Source organism: Paralichthys olivaceus, chromosome 7 (genome assembly GCF_024713975.1).
Source record: "Paralichthys olivaceus isolate ysfri-2021 chromosome 7, ASM2471397v2, whole genome shotgun sequence".
In the NCBI taxonomy this organism is placed as follows: Eukaryota; Metazoa; Chordata; class Actinopteri; order Pleuronectiformes; family Paralichthyidae; genus Paralichthys; species Paralichthys olivaceus.
This window is the reverse complement of record NC_091099.1, coordinates 2,739,910-2,762,068: the sequence shown is the minus strand read 5'-3', so window position 1 is coordinate 2,762,068 and position 22,159 is coordinate 2,739,910. Positions and strand designations below refer to the sequence as shown.

At 44.1% G+C, this 22,159-nt stretch overlaps 3 protein-coding genes across 4 annotated transcripts; 2 read left to right on the top strand and 1 right to left on the bottom strand.

The window, feature by feature from the left end:
* Positions 1 to 138: 138 nt before the first annotated feature.
* Positions 139 to 4,539, bottom strand: usb1 (U6 snRNA biogenesis 1). Of its 2 annotated transcripts, none has more exons than XM_069528995.1 (8): positions 4,406 to 4,539; positions 2,503 to 2,825; positions 2,091 to 2,230; positions 1,829 to 2,012; positions 1,237 to 1,290; positions 999 to 1,104; positions 699 to 779; positions 139 to 455 (listed from the first exon to the last, which is right to left on the bottom strand). In XM_069528995.1, exons 2-8 carry the CDS (start codon positions 2,658 to 2,660, stop codon positions 348 to 350), a joined length of 831 nt encoding a protein of 276 aa, XP_069385096.1. In that variant the 5' UTR covers positions 2,661 to 2,825; positions 4,406 to 4,539; the 3' UTR covers positions 139 to 347. The 2 variants fall into 2 exon arrangements, with proteins under 2 accessions (XP_069385096.1, XP_069385095.1); XM_069528994.1 differs by lacking the exon at positions 4,406 to 4,539 and adding an exon at positions 3,372 to 3,512.
* Positions 4,451 to 9,669, top strand: znf319b (zinc finger protein 319b). Its single transcript, XM_020109548.2, has 2 exons — positions 4,451 to 4,591; positions 4,683 to 9,669. The coding sequence occupies exons 1-2, from the start codon at positions 4,587 to 4,589 to the stop codon at positions 6,523 to 6,525; spliced, it is 1,848 nt and encodes a 615-aa protein (XP_019965107.2). The 5' UTR covers positions 4,451 to 4,586; the 3' UTR covers positions 6,526 to 9,669.
* Positions 9,670 to 10,587: 918 nt separating this feature from the next.
* On the top strand, positions 10,588 to 18,928 carry csnk2a2b (casein kinase 2, alpha prime polypeptide b). Its single transcript, XM_020109550.2, has 12 exons — positions 10,588 to 11,716; positions 12,107 to 12,218; positions 13,085 to 13,186; positions 14,517 to 14,567; positions 14,702 to 14,761; positions 14,961 to 15,044; positions 16,017 to 16,127; positions 16,352 to 16,453; positions 16,881 to 16,981; positions 17,193 to 17,341; positions 17,539 to 17,622; positions 18,247 to 18,928. Exons 1-11 carry the CDS (start codon positions 11,613 to 11,615, stop codon positions 17,613 to 17,615), a joined length of 1,053 nt encoding a protein of 350 aa, XP_019965109.1. The 5' UTR covers positions 10,588 to 11,612; the 3' UTR covers positions 17,616 to 17,622; positions 18,247 to 18,928.
* Positions 18,929 to 22,159: the final 3,231 nt, after the last annotated feature.

Sequence of the window (22,159 nt, the reverse complement as noted above, 5' to 3'; positions counted from 1 at the left end):
GCACGTTCTTTCGGGCCGGTCTCTCAAACATGACATTTTTCATCTTATCATTTCTTTCTTGCTTGTTTCAGTCACACATCAACATTTCCGGACCTTAAACACAACTCATAACATTCATATTGTCCCATACAAAAACAGTTATACACTAAAAAGCAGCTTTATTTACAGTGAGTACTAAAATAATGCAGAAAATTACAATGACATTTATTCTTTCGGCCATTTAGCCATGATGGTCTCTGCAGTTATTAAAGGGGTTAAAATGTGTTGTAATGAGGATAGAAGATCCCTCTCCTGCTTCTGCAGTGTGGCCAGTGACCTTCGACATGAGGTTTCAGTCTTGTCTGGGTTTATGGCTCCAGGGGGAAGCGGAAGGTTTTGTTTCCAGTCCTGCAGCGCAGCTCCACGCCGTCCAACATCAGGTGAAACGGTCCTTCTTCACGTCCATCAACCACACACTTGAAGACAAGTATTTGAAAAAAAATCTATTACTGATACACCAACAGAAGTTTAATTTTAATGAAGATATATTTTACAGTAGCTGTTAGTTTACGAATTACAACTGAGATTCATGCTCAGTGGGACATTTTACACTTGAACATACAATTATTTTAGTATAACCCCAGGATTTGGAAATTAACAGCAGGGACATTATTTTAAAGGTTGTTGAGAGTTAACAAAGAAACAAAATGTCCCCGTACCTGCAGCTTCTGAATACATTCCTCTATCTTCCCCTTCAGGTCTCCAACACACCAGGCCAGACTCACGTGGAAAGACGGCTCCTAAAGTTCACATCAGAGGGAACACCATGAGGTTTAGAGATGAACTAACTCTCCCAGATTCTATTATTGTGCTTTAAATAATCATCAAATGACTGATTATTCTTTCACCCCGAACACTGCTGGGTATTTTCATGTAAAACACTTCGGTCCTGTTCCCATAAATCAACATTAACACATAAAAGAGCTAACAAGATAAAATCATGTTTGTTGATCCGAGACCTTGTAAAAAGTGTCCAGGCGAAACTCTGTCATCGTTCTGTCCACAACTCGGACCAAGTCCAACAACTGAGCTTGTCCAGAACACACTTCCATCCCCAAGAACGTCCTGCGGGGGACAAAGAGACAAAAAACACACAAGGGCTGTTCGTGACGAACTGACGACATTAAAACAGGTCAAACAGTGAATGGAGACAGAAAGTGTATTTGGGCCATGAGACAGTAAAAGCTTTGACTGTACCTCGTCCTCTCTGCGTTACAATAGACCTTCAGTTTCCTCGCTGAGCACACGAACCTGGCAGCAAGAAGCAAAGGCCGGTTTTAGCAAGAATGAAAATGTCACTATATTCAACTTAAGATGCAACTTATTTTTTCCATTGAACCTGCAGGTCTTCAAATCTTTTATGCTGCTGCTGATGTGGTTTAAATCAACTTGTCTTGTTAGAAATCTGTCTCCTGCTGCACCTTCCTCAGGAGGAACACATCTAACAAGTACTTCAGACTCTCACACTATGTATTTGTATTGTGAAATAGAAATGCAGCTTTTGTAAATTACGCTTGAAAGTTGTGGAACAGACTGCCGCTAGATATCAGAGAAGCTCCTTCAGTAAATGTGTTTCAAAGAAAACTTTCTCTTTGCTTCAGCCTTTAACTAGATCTTGCCCACACTCCAGCACTTTTATATTTTAGATCACTTTCTTTCTTTACTGATTTTGTGCATGTTTTTATTCAATTCCTAGTTTTCTTTTAAAGGTAATTTTAATATGTTTTTATGATTCTTGAAATCTGTTCTCTTCTTATTCTAAATTTGGGATAATCCTCTGGGATACCACCTTTTGCAGTGTGCCAGGTCTGCCCGCAGGCTCTGTGTAAAGGGCTGGATCCAGTGGTGTCTCAGCACCACCGTCTGAGACAGGCTGAGGTGGAACTCCTCCTGTTGGGTCAAATCCACCCCATGGGCGCTCGCAGCGGAGAACAGCTCCTCCAGCATCTCCACAAACTCCTCGTCAGGACGGTCTGATGTGAAGAGGAGAGAAAACATTCATAAGAAACCAGATCTGAATATCCTGATTAATGAACGAGTACAAGTCTTACACGGTAAATAAACATAGGTGGCCCAGTTTCCTCTCTCGTGCTTGAAAGAGCGGATACGTCCACCGTGGAGCGAGCTGTCCTCAGTCTGCGGATCCCCGTCGTCTGGGAACATGGACAGCAGGGAACCAGGGAGAGGCAGCCTGCAGGAAACACATACCATTTAGGAGTGACATAAAATCCAAAGACCTAATTCATCAGACAATAACAGACAAGTCATCATCAACCATGAACACAAGGTCTTTCTTTAGAAACCTTCAACTGCTGAGATTGTGGTAATGTTGAATGATATAAATATAAATATACTATCAGTGTTATTTCACCTTTATGTGTTTTAACAGTCGCTCAACTTCACATTAAACGCTTGTAGCATCACCACACATCTACAGTTACACACACACACACACACACACACCTGGTTTTGGTGACCTGTGGTTCAGCTCTGGGTCTCTTCCTCACCGGGCAGCCCTCCTCTCCATCATCTCCCTCTCCATCATCTTCCTCTCCCTCTTTGCTGGGACCGGTCTCCGCCTGGTTCTCCTCCTCTGAGCTGCTGCTGTATCCCACCAACATCCTGCGCAGCGCCGCGGTCACAGAACACGTGCAGGAGACATGTCGGGAAGAACCGGCGAGGACATTTACCAGAGACTGACCGGCGGCTCGTTCCTGCGCGGCACTTCCGGTGTAAACATCCTGTCGCGATGATTAAAATATGTCCCGGTGAAACAACCGCCGCCGCTGATTGGTTCCCAGTTCGTGGGTTGGCAATGAAAAAAACCAGAAAAGATCATTTTCAACAATTTGAAATTAAATTTACAGTAAACACACGCTAATATGTTTAGTTAATTATTATTATTATTATTTACTCTTTGTTATTTTGGTTATTCTGATCAAATGTATTTACTAATTACTAATGTGATCAATATTTGAACCACAAACACAGTTACACATTTTTATTATCATTATTATTATTATTATTTCTCTCTTTGATTTGAGTTCATTTCTGTTTGTGTTTTATTTTTCATGTTTATTGGATCTTGTGAGTGAGATGCTGTTTTATTTATCAATAAAATAAATATTAATAAATAAATAAAAACAACAGATTTGATTCAGTCTTGACGACACAGGAGAATGTTTTGGGTCAATATTAGTATAAATAAATATAAACGTGTGTGTGTGTGTGCGTGCGCGTGTGTCTTGGTTTATTCATGTTCCTGCGCGCGGGCAGGGGCTCGGATGCTAACTGATAGCCGATAGCTAGCTTAGCTGTTTGGAACAACATGCCTGTGTCTCCTCACTCAGCCGCTGTGATGCCGTAGCTCTCCCGCGAACGTGTTCGCGAGACGGCGGCGTTGACGCGGAGACTCGTGGAAACTCTGGAGGGTTTTTTTTTTCGCTTCGGTGTCAATGAGCCACAAAATCCCATTTTTCCACAGCGCTCGCACAAGAGAGCTCCCGAGCTCCGTTTGCGGATGTGAAGCGGGGAGCTAACGGTGTCTCGGGGGGGGGGGAGGAGAAGAAGCTAACGAGCGATAGCGGCATTTTATCCGGGACATCGTGGAGGCTTCACCGGACACGCAGGTAAACAAACACCGCTGTTTTATTCGCCAACTAACGTGTCGCTGTTATTTCCACTGTAGCTAACCCGCTAGCGTTTACGCTGGCTGCGTTAGCTAGCGGCTAAGCTAGCTAGCTAAGCTAACCCGATAACAGTGATCTTTGCTTAGGGGGGGGAGACGAAAAACGTTCCGCTGCGCAGAGTTTGTTTTTACCCGCGAATCGTTGAGCATTCAGATTTGTGCACAAGCAGAAATGAATCTGCACGAGCGATGAAACATTAACGCGAGTGGACGCCGCTGCATGTTAATGACACGGGCTGTGTTGCACATGCACGAGTTGTTTACAAAGACGCTGGAGTGAATGTCGGTGCTTGTAAACTGTGTCGGTGTGAAGAACGAGTCTCTGCAGGGACGCTCAGATTCCTCCCGTCGTTGTTTGCATACCTCCACAATTACTATCACCGATAAACACGTTGTTTACTCAGGTTCCCTCTGTCAGAGCTGTCCCCTTGAGCATGAATGGAAAAGCTGCCCCGGTGTGTTGCAGCATGTTCTGATCCTCAGCTTTTTAACTCAGCGACGTGACCTGTAATATCACTAATCATTATTTATAGAGACGTTGTTTCATTTGAATCTACACTGACTAGTCACACAATGCTCGTCGCTGCAGCTGATGTATCGTGATTTCATAATCAAACTTGCCTTTGCCCAAAGATGCTCGTTGTTGTGTAGCCGCTTTCTGTTTGTTGACATTCATACCTTGATTCTCTTTCCATGCAGATAACACCTGAAGTTCAGGAACAAAGTTCGATCATGGGGATTTTCTTAGATCTCTGCACTCAAGTCTGATCCCCCACACATCTGTTCTCTGCCCATCGCTGCTCCTCTCATCATCGTCAGTCCAAGGACCCATTCCAGTTTTTCTGTGCCACTTGCTGAGATGGAGTGAGTTTTTAAAAAAACAGTATCTTTCAACACACTCCAAAGAGTTTGATGCATTATTTAAATATGTGCCAATCTTCCTTTCTCACCACAGTTGGGCCACACCAGCTGCCAAGTTGAATCCCTACACCCGAGCCCGCATGTCAGAAGCCTGGCAGCAGCACGCTGTCGCTCCTCCTCCTGTCGTCCACACCCTCCCTCCAGGAGCCGAGAGCGCATTGGGCTGTGCTGTGTACGGTATCGTACTGCAGCCAGATGCTACGTCGCTACAGCAGCAACAGACCCAGCATGGCCAGCACAGCCAGCAACACAGCGGGGGTCAGCATGGAGGCGGGCTGCACAGTCAGCCGCAGCACGCCACCCAACAGACCTCCCTGCAAGTAGGGACAGAGGGAGGACACAAGTGTGGGGCCTGTGGACATGATATCTCCCACCTGGCAAACCCACATGAGCACCAGTGCATGGTGAGTCAGGACAGGTCGTTTCAGTGCACCCAGTGCATGAAGATTTTCCACCAGGCGACAGACTTGCTAGAACATCAGTGTGTTCAGGTGGAGCAGAAGCCATTTGTGTGTGGTGTGTGTAAGATGGGGTTCTCTCTGCTTACGTCTCTAGCTCAGCACCACACGTCACATAACAGCACCAACCCAATGAAGTGTTCGATATGTGAGAAAACCTACCGGCCCGGTTCTGGCAATGCCACACCAAACTCAAACAACCCCCAGCAGCCCAGCAGTGATGGGGCATCAGCCAGCAGCAGCTCATCTATTCTACCGTTTCCCTCGGCCCGAGACCGACCGTACAAATGCTCTGTTTGCCAGAAAGGCTTCAAACACCTGTCGGAACTCACACGGCACGAGAGGGTGCACACGGGAGAGAAGCCCTTCAAATGTGACACGTGTGACAAGGCCTTCAGCCAGTCGTCACATCTACAGCACCATCAGCGAACACACAGCAACGAGCGCCCGTTCAAGTGTGCTGTGTGTGAAAAGAGTTTTAAACACCGGTCCCACCTTGTGCGCCACATGTACGTGCACTCGGGCGAGCACTTGTTCAAATGTAACTTGTGTGAGCTGCATTTCAAAGAGTCGTCGGAGCTCCTCCACCACCCCTGCCACCCGCAGGGTTCCCGCCCGTTTCGCTGTGCCACATGTGGTAAGGGCTTCAAGCGGCCATCTGACCTTCGCCAACATGAGCGCACACACTCTGAGGAGCGTCCTTTCCACTGTGATGAGTGTCAGATGAGCTTCAAACAGCAGTATGCACTTGTGCGCCACAGACGCACACATAAAGACCCTACTGACCGGCCGTTCAAATGCAACCTCTGTGACAAAGGTTTCCTGCAGCCCTCTCACCTCCTTTACCACCAGCACGTTCATGGCATGGACAACCTTTTCAAGTGTGCCTCATGCCAGAAGGAGTTCAGCCAGTCGGGAGAGCTGCTCAGACACAAATGTGGCGAGTCGTCCAACACCTCACCAGACAAGCCGTATAAGTGTGACGTTTGTGGCAAAGGCTACAAGAAGAGTTCCACGCTACAGCGTCATCAAAACTCTCACTGCCAAGAGAAGCCCCTCAAGTGCTCGCTCTGTGACCGCCGCTTCCTGTCCTCTTCCGAGTTTGTCCAGCACCGCTGCGACCCATCACGGGAAAAGCCGCTCAAGTGCCCGGAATGTGAGAAACGCTTCAAATACTCATCAGACCTGAACCGACACCGGCGAGTACATACAGGGGAGAAACCGTACAAATGTGACCACTGTGATAAGGGCTTCAAACAGCGCGAGCACCTGACCAAACACCAGAGCACACACTCCAGAGAGGGGCAGTTCAAGTGTGTTTGGTGTGGAGAGCGTTACAGTGACTTGGGTTCTTTGCAGGATCACACGGTGCAGCACACGGCGGATGGAGGCGGTTATCCTGTGCCCCAGTGCTTATAAATCCCTGGAGACCTTTTCCCTCTGAACAGTTTCCTAAACTCCCTGCCCTCTTGTGTAAAACTTGTCGGCTTTTTGTTCAGCCTAACATTCATGGATCTTTCAGGACGGCCTATGCTACAACTATTGCATCCATTCCCACCAGTTCCACATCAGATCTTTGTTGCTCTTCTAACCTGCCCGGAGCCCAGCACTACTCCAACCCTGTCATTCCATGAAATAATAAGGAGCACTTCTTCTTCTTCTTCTCCTTCTTTTTGTTTCTCTCTCCTCCTTTTTTCATCCCCACGCTCAGTTTAAAGAAGCGAGAAAGCCACAACCACTGTACTCCTGTCCTTCAGTTGTGGACTTAAACAGGTGCCAAAAAATGCAGCAAATGCTCCAAAAGATAATCTGTTAAAAAGCATATTATTGAATGAATCAATAGAGTTGTGTCTCCACTCTCCACTCCAAACTGATCAGGCTGTTTGAGAATCTATCCTCGTTCCCTCTCCTCAGTTTCCCTCCTTTTCTTTTGCTTCCAGTCTGTCGCTGTTTAGTATCAACATTACGTAACAGTTGTTAGTCAGGTGAAGAATGACTGAGACTAGTTTTCTGTTTTCATTTCCCACAGTAAAACAACCGACCCCTTTGATTCTGACGTAGCACCCTGCACCAACAGCACAATTAATTTCCCCTATCTTATTTATCAAGAGGCCAGTGGTGTCATCATCAAATGTGAAGGGAAACAGTTTTGGGTTAGTTTGTGGATTTCTTGTCCTGTGGTGAAGTAATTCTAATGGTAGAATGTCTGTGAGTGAATGTGTTGGCCACGATCTTTATTTTGGTCATTTGTGCTTCAACCAAAACACCAGCACCTGGTCCCAGTGCTGTTTGTAAACCAACCAACCTTCCGAAATTAACTATCATTAGTTAAACCCCTAATGGTTGATACCAAGCTCACTCTCCACTAGAGACGTATATATAGAAATCTATATTTCAAACTAATATGCTCTTCATATTCCTGCAGAGGTCAGTGCTGTCAGACTGTGCTGATGAAATGTCCACATGTGAACATCACACTTCCTCCCTCAGCCTGTACATACAGTGGACGTGTGAGTGTATGTAGCCAGATGAGTCGGAAAGGTCAAAACTTGTCTTTCTTAAAAAATGTATTGAACTGTTTTTGTATTCTTGCTACTTTTTACCATGTGAAATGTTTTTGACAAATGCTCTTTTGTTGTTTTTGTAGTCCATGTAGTGATTGTATCAGTATGTTGCAGCAGGGAATCTCAAAGAGCCCAGCGTGTGTGTGTGTGTGTGTGTGAATTTAAATGGTATTCCGTCAAACAGGGAAATTCAGACTGAAGAGAATTGTATTAGAAATGTTTCAGCAGACCTTCGCCTTTTTCTTTGTTTAAATTTACTAATCTTACTGGTCTGTCAAAGAGCCTTTTTTTGCAGGATGAACCCTGTGTTAAATATTTTCCATGTTTTTGAAAGGTATATTAACGATGTATTTTTTTCCTGTTACATTTTGCATTGAGCTCAACGTCTTGTCTTTAAAGGGTCAGTGTGTAGAATTTGAGGGTGAATACCCCTCCCCTCCCAAACATGGAGAACCCGTGCTGGCTTCAGTTGTCAGTAAAACTCAAAACGTTTAGTTTGTCCAGTCTGAGCTACTGTAAAAAAAAACAAACATGGCAACCTCCGTAGAGAGGACCAGCTCCTGGTGTAAATATAAAGTATTTAAATGTTAACGGCCCATTCTAGGGTAAAGAAAACCACAATTCATACAATTTAGATTTAACACACAAGTGAAAACATCAGTAGGATTATTTTATATTTACTTTCTGCCAATAGATCCCTTTCACCTAAATCCTACACACTGGACCTTCAAAGTTTGGTTTGTACCATAGTGAATGACGCCTTCCTCTTCTTTGAATGCTACGAGATTCTCGAGAAGCCTGGAAATCCAGTTTGTTTACATGTTGGCAGCGTTCACCATTGTTCCTTTTCTCTGGACGACTGGGGCGCTGTTCCCTCCTCTCTCTTGCCTTCCTTCTCGGTCACTGTCGATTCTTGGTTTGAGTGCAGTATTGAAATGTATTTGATACAAACGGAGGCAATGGAGGCTGAATTTGCATTTGTTTTTTATTCTTTTTTTTTTATTTTTTCGCCTTACAGAGGTACCTCTCCCTCCTCTTCTGCTTTCTGCCTCTGTCCTTCATCACTATCTTCATACGAGGTCAAATGGTTGCTCCTATCAACCATCGTATTTTTATTTTCTGGATCTGGCATTATAAGACTTTGAGCACAACTTTGACTTAAAGTTTTTTTTTTTTAAGTACTGTATGTTCTGAATGGTTTCACATTTGTTTGTATATTTTATTTTTGTTATTAATATTCTTTGAATTGATATGAATATCTATATTCTTGGACAGAGAGACCAGGGCCTTGGGTGTGGCTTTGGGATAAAGGTGGCTTTATTTGTTCCAAACACAGAGTCGAGTTCATACTTGAACAACGTGTAGTTTTTAATCTGAAGACCGCTGAACAAAATGCACAAAAACAAGCAGTCTCTACACAAAGAATTCTGTGGTGGCAACAGTACAACACAAACTCTTCTCAGATTTGTTTAGACTACAAGTGACTTTTTAATTGGTGCTGACACGTCATGAGATGTGTGAAATAAAAATAGATGCAGGACAAGGACCTTTACTGTTTTTCATGCATCATGTCAATAACACAGTTGTACGTCCAAAGCCAAAGAATAATTCCAGCCCAGAATTGTTAAAATAGTAGTTAGTATTATTGAGGGTCACAGGCCCTCCTCCCTACTCTTCAGTTAACGAACCCGTCAGACCCTGGTGTCTCTCTCTTTCGCTCTCTCTCTCTCTCTCTCTCTCTGCATGCTTGCTGTGTTAGTTCCTGTGTTCTGTCCCTGGGAACTGGTGCCGACCCCCCACCCCGCCCCACTGTTCCCTCCTATAGCTTTTTCAAATTGTTCTGTAGTTTTATGTGAATGATGTTGGAAAAAAAATGTTAAAAAGAAAACTTTGTGGCGACGTACAGTACGTGTACATTCATTCTAAGAATATCTGTATGTATGTAGCATTCAATTACACACAGCACTAACAAATAAAACTTTTTCCATTTATAAACTTACGTCACTTTGGGGTTTTTTTTCAAGCACAGATACAGCTCTATGAGATTTGACGTATTATTTCTCTTATTGATTTGTCTTGTGTGATACTCTTATGCAGCGGGGCTTGACTTGAAATCAAGATTTAGGAACAAATAGTTGCAGTTATACAAACACAAAGTGCCTGTGATTACCTGTTTGATGTTTTATGACAAACGTGTCCATCCATCATCTATCTTGTCCTTTGAGGGGTTGTGGGTGGAGCCACTTAACATTTTGTGATTAAATCATGATCAAATGGCGTCAAAGTGTCAAACATCCATTATTTTATTCGAAACGTAGATACGAGTAGTTTTTATTTGCAGGACTGGACTTTTTTCAGATAAAAAAAAAAAAATGAAATTTGTCTTGGGCTCTTCACCCATGCTGCAGCCGTTAAAAAATACAAATAGGCATACACACATGCATCATAAAACAAACGTACGTACAACACACATCATTAAAAAATAAATAAATGAAATCCAATTTAAGAAGTATTAGAATAAATATGTGCCAACCAGGGATAACACAAATGAAGACTCATCCTCCGGTGCCAATTCTGTCTTATCTGCTGCTGAATGTGCACAATGGGAAACATGCAATTTTATAAATACAACTTTTATTCTACAGAGTGAAAGATGCAGAAATTATATATAATTTTAATTTTTAAATTCAAGTTCTATGTGTTTGCTTTTATTTATTTATTTTTCTTTATTTTTTCATAATAGCCTTTGTGGTTACTGCAAAACATCAAAAATCAATAATAACATTTATATTTCTAGAATTTGTTTCAAACTAATTTAGAAGAAGAGAGTCACACAAACATTTGATTTAGAATCATTTAGTTAAAAACATTTTATCGAGCGAGGACGACATTTTGCACCCATGCTACCTCCAGGTACCAGGGGGCGCTGTGACCCGGCGGCCGAGCTGAACGTCCTCATCCCGGCAGCGAGCTCCTTTCACTTCCGGGCGGCCGTCTCGCTGCTCTTCAGTCGCTCTCCGCCTCCCTGCGCTCTTCACCGGGGAGCCGCTGCACCGCATTCCCCGCATTCCGGGCCCCGTCTGTCGGCGTCTGGCACCGGTTCCTCCCCACCATCCCCCTCCCCCCCACTCCCCTCAACCCGAGGGGCCACAACCTCCGCTTCCCCCCCCCCCTCCCCCCCGCACGGCCGGTAGCACATGACGCGGGAACCGCCGATGGTGGCTCACGGCGCCGAGCGCTCCCCGTCGGTGCGACATCGCCGCGCTCCGGTAGCATCGCCGGCTAACGTGAGCTAACAACATCGATCTTTCATCCAGCCCGCCGCCTCCCTCCCCCCGTCTCTCTCTCTCGCTCTCTCCCCCCGGCCGAGCCCCCTCACCAGCAGCTGATTGATAGCTGGACCACCGAGGACACTCCCTCCCTCCCTCCCCCCCCCACACAACATCCTCGACCGTCCGCCGCCCCGCGCAGGAAGCCCACCCTCTTTTCTCTGCCCAGATTCGGGGCCCGTGAGCAGAGAAGCCCCGGAGCTCTGACCCGAGATTTTCTCATCTCCATCCCGCTCCTCCATCCTCCATCCTCCTCCTCCTCCGTTGCCTTTTTCTCGGGGTCCGTCTCTCTTCTACCTCAACAACCCCGATGCCTCCCCGCCCCCGTGCGGCTGCACCATCACCCCGACTCTGATCAACCGCCTCGGCTGCTTTTGACAATCCGACCGGGGGAGCGCTGCTCGGCGGGCACTGACTGCGGTGAACCCCGGTGGACACATCCGCTTCCCTCCTCCATCCTCCTCCTGTCGCTGCAGAGGGAAGCTCGCTGGTTGGTCTGTCCCACTTTCACACCCCCACACTACGGATCTACTCCCTACAACACCCACCCCCCCCCTCCTCAGCTCAGCTTGTCCGTGAGCCCCACCGCAGCGCCCGAGCCACGGGTCTCGCCATGCCGGGTCCGGTGGCCGGTAGCAAGTCCCGTGTGTACGCAGACGTCAACACGCTGAAGAGCCGGGAGTACTGGGACTACGAGGCCCACGTCCCCAACTGGAAGTGAGGACATTTCTGTGTTTGCTGCGTGTTGCTGTGATTACATGCATGTGGGTCCATGTTAGATTGTTTGTGTGTGCATTTGTGTTCTTGTGGAGGAGGAGGAGGAGTGTGTGGCAGATGGGATCTATTATTACACACATAGCTGCAAGGGTGTGATGACACTATGATAGTACAGTCTCCCAGCCCACTCCCCTGCTGTCTGACACTTCACCCCCCATCACTTCCCTCCCTTTCACCCTGACTAACCTCTCCCCCTGTAACCAGAGGCAGAAATCACTCCGGTCCCCGGGGGCAGAGCTTCATCTCACTAACAAGAACACTCACATTATCGACAGCTCTGGAAATAAATGTCTCCCTCACATCTGCTCTGCTGTGTGTCTGTCCCTATAGCAACCAGGAGGACTACCAGCTGGTTCGTAAGCTGGGCCGAGGGAAGTACAGCGAAGTGTTCGAGGCGATCAACATCACCAACAATGAGAAGGTGGTGGTCAAAATCCTAAAGGTGAGCCGGTGGAGCTGCCTCTCCTGACAGAGGGCGACCGATGCACTGACCGATCAGATCCATGTTTTGGTTCCAGATCTTGATTTTAGATTCCAGTTTGGTTCTTTCCTCCATTTTTCCTTCAGACTCTTCACTTGAATGTGTGTTTATGATGTTGATTATGAAACGAAACAATAATTCAGCTATATAAGAATAAGCAAATACATTCTGGTTATTAATCAGTTTCATCCAATTTGTTTCTGCAAATCTACTCTTACTGTACAATCCCTATATTTCCCCATTAGTTTTTTCTTTTTTTAATACTTCAATTGATTTACTTCTGTGTCTGTATGCTGATAGGATTGTGCTAACCACAGTTAAAGCCAGATTGGTTTCAGGAGAGTGATTGGCTCTTATTTTTGCATTAATGTGTCAGAAGTTATATCCCAACTGAGAAAAATGAACGTGAGCGCCACCTCAAGTCGGAACAACTCTGGAACTTAATCGTCGGTGGTGTATAAGCTGAGTTGACTGTTACACCTTCCACTGTCTTTAAGTGTTTGACATAATCATAAAGGTTTTTAATTATACTTGATGAATAATGCAGAGTGAACAGTAAACACATGGCTGTAGGTGGTTAAAATAACTTCCTGCTGCACCTGCATCTGGTCATTGGAGATTAAAATCAGTATGAAGGTGGATGTAGATTGAACCTGGTGCTGCAGGTGACACACTACGATCATCCGCTCGTCATTTAGATGTAAGAATCAAACTCATGGCTGCAAATAATTGTGAGATTGACAAACTGATCACAGAAGACAATAAGATCTCTCTGTTTAATCTCTTGTCTTGGTTTGTCTTTCTCGATTCGCCCTTCTTGAACTCAGCCGGTCAAGAAGAAGAAGATCAAGCGAGAGATCAAGATCCTGGAGAACCTGCGAGGAGGGACCAACATCATCCGACTGGTGGACACAGTCAAAGACCCAGTGGTAGGCTCGCTAACATCTAGTTTGCGTTAAATTGGTTGAACAGAACCGACACCGTTGATACATGGCTACAGCTGTGCTTGCTGCAGATCGAGAAGCTTCTTAAGATATTTCTGACATCTGCTCTAAGTGGTTGACCAATCACAATAGGATGAGTAAACCTATATAAGACCCTCACGTTCAAGTTCAAATAAACCTTTCTAATGTTCTTTTAGTGTGAGAAGGTTGTGTGTGTGTCAAAGGGAGCAACAATGAGGAGGGTCTTAGTGAATCTTTGCACTCTACAATCAAGCAAATGCACAAAAACCATGTTAAAGATCTCGAGTCATGTGAAATTTTGTCTGGGTACGTTATGAAATGGTGGTGAGACACACTTAGATTACAGCGGGCCGCCACAGTCGAGGCGATGAATAGGAAACATTGTTCTCGTTCTGGGTAAGAATGTTTTTAAAACTCTAAAGCTGATATGATGCTTCAGCAGCATGAGATAAACCCAGCGAGGCTCTGAAGTTTATGTCTTTCATATTCACTTTTATAAAAAGAAGAGAATCAAACAGAGGAATGTTTTTTTTATTTTTTGGAAATCAAGTGGAAAAGAAAATAGAAAACTCTAGAATCTATTTTATCTATTTATTATTTTTTTATTCACTTGTAACGATCCCCATGAAAATGACTCTTCTTGCAGCATGTGACCGAGCGGCTGCTTTATGGAAACTAAAGTGAAAGTAAGAATCTGCCTCATTTTGATGAGTTTTAAACAATCATGGATTTCAGCAGATATTTGTAAATCGTATCAACGGGGCTCTGATTTTTAATTATGGACCGAATGTAATGATCAATTTCTGTGCATGTGGGGAAAAAGACAGATTTTAATTGGTGCTGGAGTTTCTGAATTGAGGTGGAATGTAAGAAGTCAATCTGTGGGAAGATCAAGGAGTTTTACACATGAGTCTTTTATTTCTATTTAAATTTTTACAACTTTTAACAGCTGGAAAGATTCAACCAACGAGGAAGGAAGGATATTTTTAGGCCGTGGAGCTCGTCGGGAACCTTTTGTTTAAGTTTCCTGGAAACTACAGAGTTTAAAAAATAGAAAGTGTCGCCTGGGTTTTTAAACTAAAGCCACAACAGCTGCTCGTGTGTCTGTCAAGCTCCATGTTTGCTGTTGCTCTAGTTTTACTCTATTTTGAGTTTTTGTCCGGTTTGTAATTCTTCAGATAATGTGGGTGTTAATCAAATCTGTGATTAATCACGTGACTGAATCAATAATGAATCCGTGTTGATTTTGACTCTCTGACCCTCATTCTTTTCTGTCTCTGTGGGGGATGAACAGTCCAGAACTCCAGCGCTCGTCTTTGAATGCATCAATAACACAGACTTCAAGGTACAATCTTCTCTCTCTGCTGCCACATCATGCTCTCTGCTCTTATTTGTCACACTGATGTTTTTTATCAGGGGCAGCAGCGACTTTTCACCGGCCTCATTCAAACTCTCACTCAGATTTGTGTTTCCCTCCAGGAGTTGTACCAGAAGTTGACAGATTACGATATTCGTTTCTATATGTATGAACTACTGAAGGTGAGACTTGTTTACATCAACTACAATTTAATCAATGTCCTATTTTAAAGGAGACGCATTAAAAAGGAGACTAATTAAAAAGATTAACCTGAGTATGTCTCCTTTAGTAGGCAGAAAGTGTGAGTGCATTATTGTGTAACGAGCGCCTTGTTTTTCCCAGGAATTTAAACGACTGTGACCTGTATCTTTGTCTCGTCAGGCTCTGGACTACTGTCACAGTATGGGAATCATGCACCGTGACGTCAAACCACACAATGTGATGATTGATCACCAGCTGAGAAAGGTAGGCGGTGCCCTATATAGTCTACTTTCTATTTTCTCTCTTTGCACACCCACACACTGAATATTACATCCCACTCTGCTTTTTCAGCTTCTGTTTCTCTCAGTCTATTTTCTCTCTGGCTTTCTCCATCACTCCCTCTATTCCTTATTCTTTGTTTTTTTTCTGAGCCAGCTTATTTTTATGAAGACTTTCATACAGATGGAGTCCCCGAGTACACAAGCAGCGAGCTTCTTAAAATAAGAGCAGATGTTATTTACATTTGAATAAACTGTCTCGCTGCTCTCTGTTGGTGAACTCTGTAGTTCAAGAAGATGTTACAGTAACTGCTCTGAACATTTTAACAATAACGTCAACAACTAAGCATGAGCAATGGAAGGTTGTACAAAGTAAAGAGCACCACCTGCAAAAAGTAAAAGTATATCTAAATTTCCCTGTATTACATCGTTATTTATCAGGCTTGGACAAAGTCAATGCATTCATTCACAAAACGTGGTGGTCATGGGCCAAGAAAGAATTCAGCATGAGTGCAAGGAGTAGAAAAAAGCACGAGCGGGGTGTGTTAAAGTGCGAGCGCAGGGTTCTAAGTGAAAACACTGCAAAATCTGAACATGCAATCAATTCTGTCTCTGTCCTCCCTCCATGTCTGAGGTGAAAATCTGTTCTTTAGTTTTTGAGTAATCCCTCGGATTAACAGACAGACGGGTGGAAACCGAAGCTCCTTGGTGGAGATAATAAAACTAGAATCTTTGGATGAAGCTGCTTTGTCTGTTTTGACACGGCTCAACAGTATTTGTCCAGCAGGGGGCAGGAGGCTACCATAAGTGTAAATGAACCCTACAGACACACCCACTGTCACAGGACGCAGAGGGGGTCCACTCGAAGGTGACACGAGGTCACAGCTGACGTTGTTGAGTTGCACTTTTAAAAACTTTCTGTGAAATGAAGCTGACGGAGAACGAACTGTTTCCACAGCTACGTCTAATAGACTGGGGATTGGCAGAGTTCTACCACCCGTCCCAGGAGTACAACGTCAGAGTGGCCTCACGATACTTCAAGGGCCCCGAACTGCTGGTGGACTACCAGGTAACATACACACACACACACACACACACACACACACACACACACACACACACACACACACACACACACACTAGGGCTGTCAGTTTTTCCAACGTTGAACAAATTTGTTGTAAAACTTTTCCCGGTCACACGTTCATGAGAATACGCTGTAGTCTCATGTGGATAATCTGGATACGTGTGTGTGTTCATCATCGGCAGTGCTGTTTGATGATTTTGTGTTTCAGATGTACGATTACAGTCTAGACATGTGGAGCTTGGGCTGTATGTTGGCCAGTATGATCTTTCAGAAAGAGCCCTTCTTCCACGGACAAGACAACTACGACCAGGTACTGCAGCCACCACATGTACCGACAACAACAGCAGCTTTTTTAAATCAAAAGAGACGGACAAGATGATTTAATGCAAACAAACACATATAAGGAAATCTGCTTTGTTTTAAAACACACTTACACGTGGCAGATGAGGCCTAACTGAGGCACAGGACGACTTCAACAAGTAATGGAGGCAACCTGGATTTGTGACCCGGACCTTTAACTGATGTTGTGTGTTGTAACAACAGAAAGAGGGCGCTGTCGTTTTAGCTCTAGTAGAACTAAAGCTTTTCGAGTTCATCACAACGACAGAAGGTGGAGGGTTGAAATATTAGAAGTCTGTTCTGAAGAATCAGTTAAAACACTGGACAATTAAAACGTTGCTGCATATTAATCATATTTCCACTCAGAGTTTGAGTCCAACATCTGATGTGTTTTCTAGTTGGTGCGAATTGCAAAGGTGCTGGGGACGGACGAGCTGTTCGGATACCTGCGTAAATACCACATTGAACTGGACCCGCGCTTCAAGGACCTGCTGGGACAGTAAGCTCGCTCTGTTTCTGCCTCCGGGTTATTGTGACGTACAGGAGATGCTGTAAAGCTGACCCGGGGAACCAGAACCACCCAATATGTTTTACCAAGTGGTCTTCTGGTTATATAATTCACTCTTCCACTGATAAATGATGAACAAGAGTGTAGGATGTTTGGTGCTGGTGTAAAACTATCGGTGTGTGTGTGTTGTGCATCCTTGCAGGCAGAGCAGGAAGCGCTGGGAGCAGTTTGTGCAGACGGAGAACCAGCACTTGGTGAGTCCAGAAGCTCTGGACCTGCTGGACAAGCTGCTACGCTACGACCACCAACAGAGACTGACGGCGACAGAGGCCATGGAGCACCCATACTTCTGTAAGCACGATACACACTACACTACAAAACACACACAGGTAACACGTGGTGAGACGTTGTGGTTATATAATTGTAGAATATTTGTCTTTTTGGCTCTGACCTCCCTGTGTCTCTGTGTCTGCTCGTCTTTCATTGATTTGTGAATCACTGGTGTCGGATCATGAATTCTTGTATGATGTTGTTCTCTCCTCCTGCAGATCCAGTAGTAAAGGAACAGTCTCTGTCAAACTCTGACAACAACATGGTTTCCAGCGGCAACACGACAGCGCGGTGAAACACAGGTAACATCTGGGAAAATAACTCACGACTTTGTCTTTAGATGATTTGGTTTCTGATCGAGACTTTTCTGCTGCTACATGTAGAATTTGACAAATTCAAACCAGGAAAAAAAAAACCAAACAGAAATCCATCGCTTCATGTGTGCCAGCATCTCCACGTAACGTGTTATGTGTCACGGGTGACTTTATATAAAGATGGAGGTTTGTAACAGCTTCCAAGTCAAAGCCGAAACTTCCTCGTCGCTTATTGTTGACAATGCAGTCAATGATTAAAGTGGACGATATAACAGCTCATAAATGACCCAAAGGGTTTCTGGTAGAGTGTGTGCATAGGGACCTTGATGCTGCAGCTCCACACTACGATCACCACTGCACAGACTCCAAATGAGGAGCATGATGGCAGCTCCCATATCTAGGAGAGTGGAGACGTATCGTCCATCTTTATTTTCAGTCTCTGGTCTGTACCCGGGACTGTTCGCTCATTGAAGGACAACATGTCTTCTTTGATTGTTTTCAGTGTAGCAGAAAAATCAAACCCATCGAAGACTGATACGTTTGTTCAGTGTTGAATGATTCCTGTATTCATGTCTTTTCTTAATGTCTTGTCTTCTCTCTTTTTTTTTACAGAGACGGAAGAAGAAGGAAGTTTGTTACCTCAACTTTGTTCCCGGTTGTGACAGTAACTTTTGACAAGTGTACAGTGACAATGGATCAAAGTAACTCTGACCAGTTACACACTCACAGATACGTGCAAACGGATTCACACACACAGCAGTGCAAGCACACCACACACACACACACGCACACACACACACACACACGCAGACAGACATGCACACAAACACCCTCCTCCTCTGTATCAGTCTGTGATTGGCTTGTCCTGGTTCCCTATCCAGCAGCCTGACCAATGAGCTTGAAGCTGCTCCCCTGTCGTCCCCTCAAATGGTCTTGTCCTCCCAACTCAGTCTCATGTAGGTCGACAGGGACAAACTTTTAAAGACAACTCAGCCTCCTCCTCCCTCTGTTCTCCCGATATCCCTCCTTTATATCGTCCCCTCTTTGTTTGCATCAGCATGGAGAATGACCTGGAGCGTGAGCCTGTACAAGCCCCTCCTCTCTCAACCCCCATCATCCATCTGTCTGTCTGTTCCCCCGTCTCTCCTCCCCCCACTCTCCATCATGTACCCCAACAGACAGACAGACGTCTTAGCACTACTCCAGTTCTGAAAGTGGCATGGTGGACTCTCTCTAGATAGAATGATGATGATAATAATATTAATGAAAAATAAATGATTTTTATTTAGATGAACTCAGCCTGTGATGGGTGAATTTATTGCATATTCATGTCTCTTTACAAAGTTTTTATATATATAAAGTACAGATACAACTAGAGTGTCACTCAGTAGAGAGCGTACCTCTGCTGAGGTCCAACAGTGAAATTACACACTCATAGATATCACTCCCCGAAATATACCAGATTCATTTCATCAAGAGCCACAGACGGTAATAAATCAATGAAAATCTCAAAAATGTTCTGTCTCACAATGTAAAGAAAATCTCTGATCCTCTCCCTGATCTGCATCAACACTAAAATGCATTGAGTTCTTCCCTGACCCAGTTACCACATGCTTCAAGGTTCATGTTAATCCGTCCAGTCGTTTTTGCGTAATCCTGCTAAACAACAGACAAACAACAGATGAAAACAGAACTTCCTTGGCAGTGGTCTGAAAAGTGATTATATTATATATGTAACATACATTCTAGTTGACGCACACAAATATGTCAACGACAAATTCTACAGTTAAACAATAAAAACATTTTGTCGAAATCTGAAAAAACGGATCTGAGGCACAGTCTTCACATTTCTAAACACCAGCCCACAAAATGTACCTAGTTTTCTTTTTTAATTCAAGATTGTGCACGTTAATAGTGTGTTGCACTGTTAATGATTGAAAAACAAGGTTCAGTGGGAGGCAGGACTGTTACCTCAAGCTTTTACTGTGAAAATCTTGAGGAGCCAGTGGAAGGAAATGTTTTCCCTTGTCTCCCTCCGAGAGGTGTAGAGATAAAATAACATCAGTAACAAATTGAAAAATGTTCAATATATTCTTTTTTATGGTAATTCTTTTTTATCTGAGTGAGCGGCCGCCCTCTCTCAGCATCAGTAAAAAAACTTTCCACTGTTTCTATTTTAAACCATTTGACCTGTAAACCTCTTCATACGTTCGGCAGCCCGCACACGGGAAACAAAACCTGAGACTAAAATGTTGGAAATGACGCGGTACAGTAAAAGAGGAGCACCTGCTCGGGTAGAGCCGACGTAATGAGAGAGGTGCTGCATGAAAACTGAGCTGTTGTGTAAAGCCGCCACATCTAGTTCACAGCTGCTGGCACTCCCAGATGCTTCTGAGTCATTTTGCTGAATAACACATTCTACACCCATGCTGGGGAATGTGGTGGCATTTATTTTTTGATTGTTGGAGACAAAAACAACTAAAAGAAGAGTGAACATTCAAAGTTTTGAAGAACGAAGCAAACACGACTTCCAATGAATCTGAACGTTGGCTGTACATTAATGTGTGTGTGTGTGTGTGTGTGTGTGTGTGTGTGTGTGTGTGTGTGTGTGTGTGTGTGAGAGAGAATATTTCAACAGCTATAATCTCTTTAACCTGGTCTCAGTGACAGATGTGGCAGAGCAGCCTTATTTTTAAGACTATGAAAATACTTTCAGGATATCACGTTATAGATTTTAATCTGTTTCCTTTTGGATCAGCTGAAAATAAAACATAAAAACCTTCACATGGTCATTATTAAAACGGAGCAAGATTAGTATAAATATTGGATTTGTTTATTTAGTAAAAATAAAAAATAGTTTGACAGTCACCACAGAAACTCTTTTGATTGGATTATAACTATTAAAAAAAACTGTCTTGGTTCAACCGCTTCACTGCTGCAGAGTCTGGCACCTGTTGCTCCCGAACTTCTTCCTTTTCTCACCAATCTTATCAACACTTCCCTGTCAACGGAATGTTTCCCTAACTCTCTTAAGAGTAAACCGTCACCTGAAGAAACCCATCCTCAACCCGTCTGAAGTAATCAACTTCAGTCTTCCCTTTCTTTCCAAGGCACTCGAGGCCCGCTTCTTTTTTTCATCTTTGATTATGATCCCAGGGCGGAACTGGAACTGCTGTGCCTTCTCTATCACATTTTTGGAGATTCTTTCTATATCCTCTAAACGCATTGGTATTTGGGCCTTCAGTGTAGTATGCAATACAAGCCTTATTAGAACAAGGCTAAACGCCGTATGATCTTCTTACTCTCTTAATCAATATCAAAGCGGTTGATGGGTGAAGTGGCAACCAGTGCTGCAGTTCTGTGATCATCTGATTTGCCATCATCAGAATCTTCATCATCAGCATCCCAACAATCCTCTGAGTGTCCACTATCAGAATTTTCATCATCACTATTCCAACCAACTATAGAGCTTCCATCATCAGACTCTTCATCATCGGCATCCCCATTATCCTCCAACTCTCCATGATCAGAATTTTCATCATCACTATTCCAACCTTCTGTAGAGCTTCCATCATCAGAATCTTCATCATCGGCATCCCCACTTTCTTCGTTCATGTCCTCATGAAAGTCCTGGTTGAGGATGTTTGTCACTCCTCCTCGTCTCCCCAGTAAGCGGGGAGTCCTTTGGCCTTCATCTCGCTGCACAATGAACCGGGACATCTCTAGGCATATGCGATTAGCTAGTTTCCTTATTAGACTCATCAGTGTATCAGAAGCTTTCTCTCTCTACTATAACAAACCTTCACCACAGGTCTCAGTTAAAACAGTTGATGCTGATCAGATTATCAGTTGGATGTTATATAGAGAGCCGGGCTTTGATCCACATTGTACTTTGATCTTTTAACTTTAAAGTGTTAGGTGTGTGTGTGTGTGTGTGTGTGTGTGTGTGTGTGTGTGTGTGTGTGTGTGTGTGTGTGTGCGTGCGCGCGCGCGCGCGCGCGTGCGTGCACGCGCGAGCGTGCGTGTTGCATCCACAGATGAGGTGGTTAAACTAACAGCAGCAAACACATCAGAATCAGAAATACTGTACTTTATAGATCTCAATAAGTAAAAGGACATTTTAAAAATGATACAGTATATTGTTGCAGGCTGCAATTTCTCAGTTATTCATTTATTTATGTATTTATTCATAAGAACACGTTGATTGAATTTTCTGTAAATGGGCTGTCTAATTTTGAACCACAGTCCTTTGGCCAGTAGTTGTGATCACCAGTGAGTCCCACTGGCAGGTGCTTCGGAGTCACTTTGCTGAATAACAAATAACAAAAAACCACAAAAACTCAGCAAGACAGCAGTAGCACTAAGTGAAAACTGAAAAGACACAGTTCATGCAGAATCCCACAATTATGTCTAAAGTCCAAACAATGATGGTGAATGTAGTGGAGCGTTAAGCAGCTCAGAGACAGATTATCTTGATTGGTGGAGCGTAATGGAGAGCGAATATTCAACGTTTTGAAAGTGGACA

What these genes read in the sequence shown, in the direction of transcription:
- csnk2a2b (XM_020109550.2), top strand. Translation starts at nt 11,613, where the DNA reads ATGCCGGGTCCGGTGGCCGGTAGCAAGTCCCGTGTGTACGCAGACGTC. An exon ending in GCCCACGTCCCCAACTGGAA is followed by an intron (nt 11,717 to 12,106) that starts GTGAGGACATTT and finishes CTGTCCCTATAG; the next exon opens with CAACCAGGAGGACTACCAGC. An exon ending in ACACAGTCAAAGACCCAGTG is followed by an intron (nt 13,187 to 14,516) that starts GTAGGCTCGCTA and finishes GGGGATGAACAG; the next exon opens with TCCAGAACTCCAGCGCTCGT.
- usb1 (XM_069528995.1), bottom strand. Translation starts at nt 2,660, where the DNA reads ATGTTGGTGGGATACAGCAGCAGCTCAGAGGAGGAGAACCAGGCGGAG. An exon ending in CACCTATGTTTATTTACCGT is followed by an intron (nt 2,013 to 2,090) that starts GTAAGACTTGTA and finishes TCTTCACATCAG; the next exon opens with ACCGTCCTGACGAGGAGTTT. An exon ending in GACCTGGCACACTGCAAAAG is followed by an intron (nt 1,291 to 1,828) that starts GTGGTATCCCAG and finishes TCTTGCTGCCAG; the next exon opens with GTTCGTGTGCTCAGCGAGGA.